Here is an 11,633-nt window from a genome sequence, read left to right on the forward strand (position 1 = left end):
CATCATTAAGCTAATTACCCTTTAATTTTCATAATGATGATGTCATAATTTTATATTAATTTAATTAAAAAAATAATACGAAATCTTTTATAAAAAGAAATACTAATCTCTCATAAATTGTAAAATCGTCTACAAAACACCCAAATTTTAAAGCATATTGTACAACTTTTATATAATAATTGTATTTTAATTTTGTAAAAAATTTTAAAAAACATTTATTATTACTAATTATTATTATTATTATTAAAAATATAAATACTCAATTTTGAGCGAACTTTATTATTATTATTATTTACTTTTAATATAATAATTATAATCATAATTATTATATTATTAATATTCAAATATGAATTCTTTTTACGAAATTAATTACGTTACATATGTATGCGAAAATACATGTCTCTATATATTTGTAAAAACAACGACAAGTTTTTTAGTCAAACGGGTCATTAAAATAAATGAATTTAACATTTACATTTAGTTAATACCTAAAACATGTCATTAAATTATTTCGTTTAAACAAACCCGTGATTTCACGGGTCATTTCACTAGTCTTATTCTAAATGATTTGTACAAACATAGCTTTAATTGAAGCGCTTTAGAACGTTTGTTTAACATATACATGCTAAAGTAACAAGTTTGGCGTTTATTTTTCTTTTTCAGTGTACCAGAGTTCAGACCAACGTTTGAAGACATATTAGCTGAACTAAAAGATTTGCAGAAGAAGTTTACCATAAAAGTTGAGGCCTCATCGCTACCACTAGTCAATGGAAAAATTGGTTCGCAAATACGAATATGATGCATGATCATTTGTAGGCCGTCATGGATTTGTTATGCTTCTAATGTCTAGTGAACACAACTGATGTGCAGAAAAGGGTAGTTAGATTATCTACTAGTCAACAGCTTTAAGCTTTTTGTGTTATGTGTGCACAGCTTATTCGCTTAAACGGTCTGTCATTAAGTATCGAATGCATAATCAGTGTTTATGTTCCTTGAAATTCTTTCAGCCACGCTTTAATCCACCTGGCCCCCCTGTAATAATAAAAACAAGTTACCATCCATTTTTTGTTTACATTTTGTTGCACATAAACCATTGTTTTAATGCTATACTTGCACAAATTCAAGTAATGAAAGCATTAGTGAAAATGGACCCTTCTTTTTGTGATGTAAAAATTAGGATTTAAAGGCAATAGCAGTGATGGATCCAGGCGTCTAGACATAATATTGCTAGATAATGATACGCATACCCGATTGGCTCGTGTTGCGCATCGCACTTGCACCATGTGCATATCCTCCACGCTATAGCACTTCTGGCGCAAATAAATGTGCGCTAGGGGGCGCCAGCTTGATGATGGCGCGCTGCATAAAGATGACGTGTCCTGTACTTACCACGATCTCTGTACAAGGGCCGACAGCTAGCTAAAAAGGTAATGGTACTGTTCCCTGTCCCCTCCATGGAATGATCAGACAAGAAAGCAACGTGGACCACGTGGCTCCAATAAACGAACAACACTGTAGCTATAAATAACGGACTCGAATCACAAGGCAGGAGGTTGGTTTTTTGGGAAGTTACACACATACTATTTTTAGTATCTACGTACGAACCAGTCGCGCTATCTACATAGCGCCTCCCTTACCCGCGCTACCGGACTCATAGCATTTCACTAGATATTCTGGATATACAGGTAACGTTCCTTGAACATAAACCCTATTCTCAACGCGAGCCATCGGTAACCGGACTACCCGCTGATGGTGGGTCTATGTTTAACCACCCCTGTTGAGATCCTCATCTCGCGAGAGGTTATTCACGGTACTCCGGACCGGAGAGTTAAACTCAATTGACCCTTAAATCCCCTTTCAATGATGTCAATCATGGACAGAACCCGACCCGATTATTCTATGCTTGGTCACTAGACTTCACAAATTGCAAATACCATTAGATCTTGGTTAGTTTGGTTTTCAAGGTTTTGGATTTTTGTGTGTGTGTTCTCTTAGGGATTATACTGACGTCACCAAAATACATCATCATTATATTTGTATAGGCCCCCCTAATATTGGAAAATGTTTTGTATACCACCTAAATTCTTTTGGGTTCCATTATATTATTTTTTTAATAAGGTTTTTCTCGATGTCTATGTAGTTGTTTTCATCTCATCCCACAAGATTCGAACTTGAGATCTTTTATAATGATATCACGGCTCCAATCACTATGATGGTTTGTTTCAAGTATACCATGTGACGCTAAAATAGTGTATACTAATGTAAATATAGAAATACATAATTATTTATATTCACTACATCAAAAATGAGTATAGAAATTCCTTTTAGAGACCGGTTTTGTGAGTAACAACTAAAAGCATGTTCCTAAAGGTAAAATGAACCGGTTTTTTTAGGCGGAAATGGAAAACCGGTTTTCCAAACAAAAAAAAAACTCGTTCCTAAAGTCTATTTTAGAAACGGCTTTCTTATTAGAAACCGGTTTCCACTTTGAAAACCCCTTTTTTTAAGAAACCGGTCTCGATGCTTATTTGCTTTTAAGGGGGGAAGCGAAGAAGTTAAAACCCAATTCTCATTACTTATACCAAAAACAAAATTCACCCTTTACCATTTAGTTCTACCTTTCACTGCACTCTCCTCCATTTTTTTCATTGTTAAGGTACACTGTTTACTTATTTTGTATTTCATTTGAGAAGTTGGGTAATTGGTCAGAGGGGGTTGTTTCTGGTGCTAATCGAAATGGGTTGGACAGGTTGATACTTGAACTAAAACCTCGGAGTATCTATCTGGTACAGTACTATGTTAAAATATATATGTCTCATCTATGCATTTCGGATCATAAATATTTGGCTTATGCTTTTCTCATGTAAATAAAGCATATATAAAGTCTGCAACTTATGGGCTAAGTTTCATAATTTTATTCTACGTCGTTTTTAACATGAGTTTTTGGTGACCAGAGAAGTGTAACAGGGAAAGCAATAGAAGAAATAGGTTTGTTTAGAGACTTTACCAAGACAGGGAGCAAATTTCGTCGATACAGTAATCTCAAAAATCTACCAGATACACTACAAGTTCATGCTAATAAATGTTGTATAAGACGTTGCAAAAAAATGCTTATGCTCCGTTTGGCTCACGGAATTCAATGGGATTCGGCAGAATTGAAATTGAATTTAGACACGAAGCATGTCACTAAGATTCACTCGTAATATAGTGATATCGAATCCTAGAAAAAAGAAAAAAAATACTTTTGTAGCCACTGAGATTCACTCGTAAGGAGTCCATACTACTCTCAAAGCGAGTGATATATCTTTGAAATTAATCACTCGTAAACCGAGTCAAATACTTAAATCAGTAAAATAAATATTTCTTCGAGAAATATATCAGTTGATAGTGCAAAATATATGTGCTGGATACATGGAGCATGTTAGCTAACATTACTATGTTGGCTGTTGGATCATAACTATAACTAGGGGCGGAACATAAGGTATTACAAAGGGGGCGCCCGTCTCCCCTGGATTTAACGGGAAATTTTTTTTTACACATGTTACAATACATAAGACATACGTATACACATTTAATGTTAGTAGGTAGTCGGTGCAATTAATGTAGTTAGTTGAAACGGTGCAATTAATGTAGTTAGTTGGGTTGGTGCATTTATTGAGTAGTCAGGTCTTGTATCTCGGGTCTATATATATCCTCGTTGTATGTTGTAAATATGTATTAATCAAGAGAGATGAAATTACATAGAGTTTAGATGTTTGTAAATATAAATTACATGGTATCAGAGCTTACCTATGAGTGCTTGAGTCTGGTCTGTAAGTCACCACCACCACCACCACCATAACCACCCACAGCCCATATCACTCCTATCTCCAAAATTGAAACGTTTCGAAGTCACTTTTAGATCTCACCACCCCCGCCAAACGTCCCAGAAGGTCCCGAATTGTATTTCTGAAAATTACGAAAAACTTCCGACCACCGTAAGCCACCCACGCGCCGCCTATCACCACCAGTCGTCGCCCACTCGCCGGCGCGTGAGGGCGTGTAGATCACTCTCCACCGCCGGTTCTTTTGTCCGATCGTCAGTCTCGTGATTCCGATCATCTTTCCGGAATATTATTCCGATTGCTCGCTGAAAAAAGTAAAAAAGAAAAAAAAAGCTCGACTGTGTTTTTTTTTGGTGATTCAATTCTCTTTCTAGCTTCTATTATATCCACTGCTAGTGGAGTTAGATATTTATAGCTTAAAAGCATATTTATCGATATTATTTAATATTATTTTAAGCTATATTTTAATTTAATTTTATTTCAAAAAAAAATGAGCGATGAAAATAAAATAGATGGTAATTTAAGCGAGACTATTCCTGTTGCAGCCCGTTTGACCGACAATAAATTTAATGGGTCTAATTTCTTTGAATGGAGTAAGACAATCCGTATATATCTTAGGAGCATGAAAAAAGATTCTCATCTTACTTCCGAACCTCCTAAAGATGATACACAGGGTCTGTGGCTACAAAATGATGCCAGACTCTTTCTTCAAATTATGAATTCCATTGAATCTTCGGTTACTTCTTTGGTAAATCATTGTGAGTATGTAAAAGAGCTTATGGAGTATCTCGATTTTCTATATTCTGGAAAGAGAAATATCTCTAGAATATTTAATGTGTGCAAATCTTTTCATCGCGGTGAACAACACGATCGATCTCTAATGGCTTATGTTATGGAATTTAAGAAGATATATGAGGAGTTTAATTCTGTGATGCCTTTGAGTGCTGATATTAAGACTATGCAGACACAACGTGAGCAAATAGCGGTCATGAGCTTTCTAACTGGTTTACGACCAGAACATGATGCTATTAAGTCCCAGTTTTTGAACGAGTCTACAATTCCCTCTCTTCAAGAAACATTTGCTCGTGTCCTCCGTCACGAGGATGTTAAAACACCTCAAGTTTCTGAGCACAACACTGCTCTTATCAGTCGTGGAGGATTTAGAGGAGGAGGGAGGTCTCGCGGAGGCTATCGAGGAAGTTATCGAAGAAGTTCAAGAGGAGGCCATACTGATAGAATAACGGAAGAACCCACTAATTCTGGTGTGGAGTGTTTTTATTGTCATGAACTTGGACATACTAAACGATATTGCAAGAAATTGCAAACTCTAAATATGAGGAATAATCTCTCAGCACATGTTGCATTTTCCCCCCACAATCACTATCTCTGCCAACGAGCATGCTGAATATACACGATTGAAAGAATCTGTGAAACCTACTACTTCAACTGTTGCTTTTGCCAAAACAGGTAATGACACGTGTCTCTTATCATCAGTCTTCAAATGGGTCATTGATTCTGGTGCCTCATCAAATGGGTCATTGATTCTGGTGCCTCGGATCATATGACAGGTAATAACCATCTTTACTTTGACTTCAATACACACTCATCTTATGTCACAGTTGCAAATTGTACTACCTCCCCTGTTCTTGGTTCCGGCACTATCAACCTCACTCCATCTATATCTTTATCATCCGTTTTATGTCTACCCAATTTCTCATTTAACCTGCTATCCGTCAGCAAACTTACTCGTGACTTAAATTGTATAGCCTTACTGTTTCCTAACTCTTGTATCTTCAGGATCTCTCGACGAAACAGATTATTGGTAAAGGACGGGTATCTGATGGACTTTACATACTTGAAACTACAACAAAAATTCCCCTGTCATTAGTATGCTCAAAGTCATCCTCTCCTCTTATGATGCATTGTCGATCAGGTCATCCTTCTTTACAGAATTTGAAGAAACTATGTTCTGAGTTTGCCGGTTTATCCTCTTTATATTGTGAGTCTTGTCAGTTCGCTAAGCATCAGCGAGTTCACTTAAGTCCTAGAGTCAATGAGCGGGCTGCGTCTCCATTTGAATTAGTACCTTCTGATGTTTGGGGTCCGTGTTCTGTGACATCAAAATCTGGTTTTAAGTATTTTGTTACTTTTATTGATGATTACTCTCGTGTTACATGGCTTTATTTAATGAAAAGTCGCTCTGAAGTGTTTACTCATTTTTGTTCCTTTGTTGTCGAAGTAAAAACACAATTTCATACTTCTGTTCTAACTCTGAGAAGTGATAACGCAAAAGAATTTCTCTCAGAATCATTTAAATCATATATGCTTCAAGAAGGTATCCTGCATGAGTCATCATGTGTTGATACACCAGCACAAAATGGGGTTACGGAACGAAAAAATAGACACCTTCTTGAGGTGGCCAGCGCACTATTATTTCAAATGAATGTTCCAAAACCTTTTTGGGCTGACGTCGTATCAACTGCGTGCTTTCTTATAAATCGCATGCCGTCTGAAGTTCTTAATGGTGATATTCCATATAGTATCTTATTTCCTACAAAATCCTTGTTTCCAATCGAGCCTAAGATATTTGGTAGCACTTGTTTTGTTCGAGACACCCAACCTCACCTAACCAAATTAGATCCTAAATCTATTAAGTGTGTCTTTCTAGGATACTCTCATCTTCAGAAAGGGTATAGATGTTTTTCACCAACTCTCCAACGCTATGTTGTTTCCAGAGACGTCACATTTCAAGAAGAATTACCATTCTTTCCCACAACAATTTCTCGCAATCATAAGGAGAGTGATGACTTATTGAGATATAGCATGAAAGTACCCACACCCGATCCTACACCAGATCCCATACCAGATCCCACACCAGATCCCACACCAGATCCCACACTAGTTCCCACACCAGAGCCCACACGATCAGAACAAACTGACCATTTTCAATATATATACAGTCGACGTCCCCGTGCTACATCAGTGCCCGCTCCTGAGCCCCAGTCATCGTCGGTAGATCCTCTCGGTAAGTCACCAAGTAATGTTTCTAGTGATATTCATGATACTCAATCTTCCGATTCTGATATACCGATTGCTCTTCGAAAAGGTAAACGTAAGTGTACTTATCCTATTGCTTCCTTTGTTTCTTATGATAAATTGTCCGTCTCTTCTCGTGCTTTTGTTTCCACTTTAGACTCTGTCTCCATTCCGAAAACTCTTGGTGAAGCTTTGGCTCATTCTGGATGGCGTGCTGCTATGATTGAGGAAATGAATGCACTCGATCATAATGGCACTTGGGCATTAGTTAACTTATCTGTTTCTAAAAAGGCAATTGGTTGTAAGTGGGTCTTCACAGTAAAGGTTAATCCTGATGGTTCTTTGGCACGATTGAAAGCTCGTTTAGTTGCTAAGGGATATGCTCAAACATATGGGGTGGATTATTCTGAAACCTTTTCTCCTGTTGCTAAACTCACATCTATCAGATTATTCATTTCTTTAGCTACTACATATCAATGGACACTTCACCAACTTGATGTGAAGAATGCATTTTTACATGGAGATTTGCAAGAAGAAGTCTATATGGAGCAACCACTTGGGTTTGTTGCTCAGGGGGAGTCTGGTAAAGTATGCAAATTACGAAAAGCAATTTACGGTCTGAAGCAATCTCCTCGTGCCTGGTTTGGAAAATTCAATGAGGTAGTTAGAAACTTTGGCCTAAGAAGAAGTGCATATGATCACTCCGTATTCTTCGCTTCATCAAACTCTGGGTGCATCTTGCTTGTTGTTTATGTGGATGACATTGTAATTACTGGGAGTGATAAAGAAGGAATTCACAGGTTAAAAACATTCTTAAGTACTCAATTTCAAACGAAGGACCTTGGTCCTTTGAAATATTTTCTCGCTATTGAAGTCTCTCGAAATAAAAGAGGTATTTTCTTATCTCAGAGAAAGTATTGTCTAGATGTTCTCAGTGATTCTGGGATGATTAACGCAAAAACTTGTGAAACACCAATGATACCTAGTATAAAGTTAAAACCTTACGAATGAGAACTTCTTATGAACCCAGAAAAATATAGAAGGATTGTCGGCAAGCTAAATTATCTTACACTCACCCGTCCTGATATTGCTTTTTCGGTGAGTGTTGTTAGTCAGTTCTTGTCATCTCCGAGAACCTCACATTGGGATGCTGTCGCTCACATCTTAAAGTACTTAAAAGGTACACCTGGTCGTGGTCTTTTATACCAGAATCATGGTCATCACACTATCAAGGGATTTTCTGATGCTGATTATAATGGTGTGCAACTAAACGGTCTACAACTGGTTATTGTGTCTTCGTTGGAGAAAATCTTGTATATTGGAAAAGTAAGAAACAAAATGTGGTATCTCGTTCATGTGCGGAATCCGAGTATCGAGCCATGGCCCAGACAACTTGTGAACTTATTTGGGTTCATAACCTTCTTAGCGAAATTGGTTTTGCTCAGTCCGAACCAATGAATTTGTGGTGTGATAACAAAGCAGCCATTCATATTGCAAGCAACCCCGTCTTCCATGAAAGGACCAAACATATTGAAGTTGACTGTCATTTTACTCGAGAAAAGTTAGAAGAAGGAATTATTCAAACACCTCATATCAAAAGTAATGAACAGTTGGCTGAATTATTCACCAAAGCATTACCTAGAAATTGCATATGTCAGTTTTGTGACAAGCTGGGCATGATCAATATCTATGCTCCAGCTTAAGGGGGAGTGTTACAATACATAAGACGTACTTATACACATTTAATGTTTGTAGGTAGTCGGTGCAATTAATGTAGTTAGTTGAAACGGTGCAATTAATGTAGTTAGTTGAGTTGGTGCATTTATTGGGCAGTCAGGTCTTGTATCTCGGGTCTATATATATCCTCGTTGTATGTTGTAAATATGTATTAATCAAGATAGATGAAATTACACATAGTTTAGATGTTTGTAAATATTAAATTACAACACTAAATTTTTTTTTTTTTACCAAAAAATAAGATTTTTTTTTTGTGTTTGCCCCTGCTGACAATAAAAAATTTATTAATTTTTTAGACTCGCCCACTCTGTAGTCGGGTTCAAGTTCCGCCACTTACTATAACTACAGTATTAACTATTAACTTTAACTATAACCATAATAGGCGTAATATAATTATAACCCATTGTTAATTTTACAAAATATCTTACACTAAATGTTTCATTTCTTCGTGTCCTCTAGGAAAATATATATACTGATTTTTTTTAAACATTCCATAACCTAATTACAGTTATGGGTACAAGTAATCTACAGCTCTATTAAACAAGCATTAAGAGTAGAATAAATAAATCATGTTGAAGATTGCCCTGCTATTAACCATTTCTTGCCATCGATAAAATCTGTCGACAAAAATGGTGCAGCTTCTTGATCGCTAAGTTTCTTCAACCATCGAGCCCGCCCATTCGTACTGGACCCCGGCCCATAGCAATTATACTCAGCGTGGTATAGGTTCCTATATATTTTTTGTTAAATTAATTCAATTAATATATTTGACACACGTTAAACTGCATTTATATAATCGAGATAGAGTTGATTAAGCTTACTCAAAACTTCCATGATGGTTCCAGTCACTCCATCCTTCAGTCCTTACAGCTTTAGACATATACGTGTTTGCGAAAACTACTCTCGAATGGTCACCATTTGGTCGTCCTAAATAAGAATGCCCGATACCATAAACTCTTCCATTAGTGAAAACAAATCCTGTATTTTCATTTATACTCGTTCGTATATGAGCTGTAACCGACCCTCCAATCTCTACTCGTTTATCCGCAATCACAAATATCTCACATTCCTACATACATATCCAATTTTATCTTTTTAAGTCATTAACTAATAACAGATTATTATTATTATGTGATTAAGAAAGTAACCTTACATGAAAGATGGAACGAGCACGACCAAAAATGACATCGATAGCACCTTGAAAGTAACATCGATCGTAGTAATGTCTACCTTTATTATCAAGAAGAGTGTTATGAGAACTATAAAATCCACAACTATAGAATGCAACTTTGTCACCACCAACATATGCTGCTACAGACTGATTATGTGAGGTATTAGCGATCCCTGTAGGCGCATCATTCTGTCCGAAAAATAAAATTAGTTGTTTGTAGATTGTGCATTGACTCTTGTGTTATATATTGTTCAAAGAGTGCTATATTTTATATAAATTATATCAGCCCAACATGCCATTGTCGTTTTGTTTATTTACTATATGGATATAAATGTACCTTGAAGCTTATACCAAAGGCAATAAAATGGGATGCTTCAACTTTGAAAGTGGAAGATTCATAGTTATTTTCAGAGCTTTGTGACCAAACAATTGCTGTTTTAGTCCTCCCACTTCCTAGCAACATAATGTGACCCTTTTCTCTTGGAATTGTAACCTTTTCCCTATTTTGCAACAAAGAAATTACATTTTGGGTCATGTCTATTATTTATTTTATGATTATGATGATGAATCATAGAAATGAAAAATTGATGTTGCAGTATTTGACAAAAGTGGACTTTTGAGATGTAAGATTATGTGTCACATGAATTTAAGGACCAAAAGGTAGGGCTGGGAGTGGTATTGTACCGGTACGGAGTCAATTCATCCAATATTCTTTCTTACTCTAATTTGTTGTACCGGTACCAAATCGATTGATACCGCTTTTATTTTTTACTCTAATTTGAGTATCGAATATCGAACTAGTAAAATCAATTTGATACTGGTACACTGGTACTATACGCTAAAAGTGGGATTTGAATCCTCTCAAGTTATATTTTAACATGCTTGGTCATGATGTACGTTTTGTGAATAAGAAATGTAGGGGTCACTTATTGTATTATTTTATTTATTTGTTTTATGAAGAATGCTAAATGTAACTCGTATGGCTACATTTAAGAATATCATATTTAATTTTTAAAATTGTGTTGAATTAGCTGCAAAGCATAAATATTCTTTATTTATATCGACTAAAATGGTAAAATAATTATACTACACTGAAAGTAACGCATCTAAAAAAGCTGATTATATAAGTATCAAATACCACACCAATCGAGGTGATATGATACCAATTGGTACAATACCGATTCGGTATGATACCAGTTGCATAGAAGTACGGTATCGGGAATCTAATTAATGATGTTCACCCCTACCAAAAGGTGTACAGAATAATATAAATATCGAAGGTAAGTATCGAAGGTAAGTACCTGTAAATTCCCTTTTTCACCTGTATGACGACCCATTCTTGATTCCCGCTAGGAATTGAATCAATGGCATCTTGTATTGACTTAAATTTTTCTGACCCATTGACATCCACAGTGATAGTTTTTCTTGGTGCAACTTTTGAATTAAGAACCGATGCATCTACACCTTGTTGTGGCTTTAAGGTGATGATACTTCTACCATTGACACCATTCAAAAATAATGTTGGCGTGATAAATGTGAACACGTGTACGACACTAATCATCTTTAAAACATTTGATTGCAATGGAAACATGGCGAAACCTATAGCTTACGAGTAATGGAAATAAAACAAAAAAAATAAAGTACAAAAGTTTGTTTTTTGATTTAAAGGAGATCGTTTTACTTTTGTAAGGTGTTAAGAAGTGATTTATTCTCCTTCAACTATTATTGTGTGGTTAATATTAGTGTCCCTATTTCATTCTAAAATTAACTTTAATTCATTATCAACCATCAGATATATTATTGCTTAAATACACATTTCTAAAATCAAGATTTATATGTTACGGAGTAGTATTTATTATGATTAT

At 35.8% G+C, this 11,633-nt stretch overlaps 1 protein-coding gene across 1 annotated transcript; it reads right to left on the bottom strand.

The window, feature by feature from the left end:
• Nucleotides 1-9,164: 9,164 nt before the first annotated feature.
• Nucleotides 9,165-11,359, bottom strand: LOC139842260 (probable pectinesterase 67). Its single transcript, XM_071832425.1, has 5 exons — nucleotides 11,070-11,359; nucleotides 10,106-10,268; nucleotides 9,751-9,957; nucleotides 9,419-9,666; nucleotides 9,165-9,327 (listed from the first exon to the last, which is right to left on the bottom strand). The coding sequence occupies exons 1-5, from the start codon at nucleotides 11,357-11,359 to the stop codon at nucleotides 9,165-9,167; spliced, it is 1,071 nt and encodes a 356-aa protein (XP_071688526.1).
• Nucleotides 11,360-11,633: the final 274 nt, after the last annotated feature.

The sequence above is a fragment of the Rutidosis leptorrhynchoides genome, chromosome 4 (assembly GCF_046630445.1).
Source record: "Rutidosis leptorrhynchoides isolate AG116_Rl617_1_P2 chromosome 4, CSIRO_AGI_Rlap_v1, whole genome shotgun sequence".
Classification (NCBI taxonomy): Eukaryota; Viridiplantae; Streptophyta; class Magnoliopsida; order Asterales; family Asteraceae; genus Rutidosis; species Rutidosis leptorrhynchoides.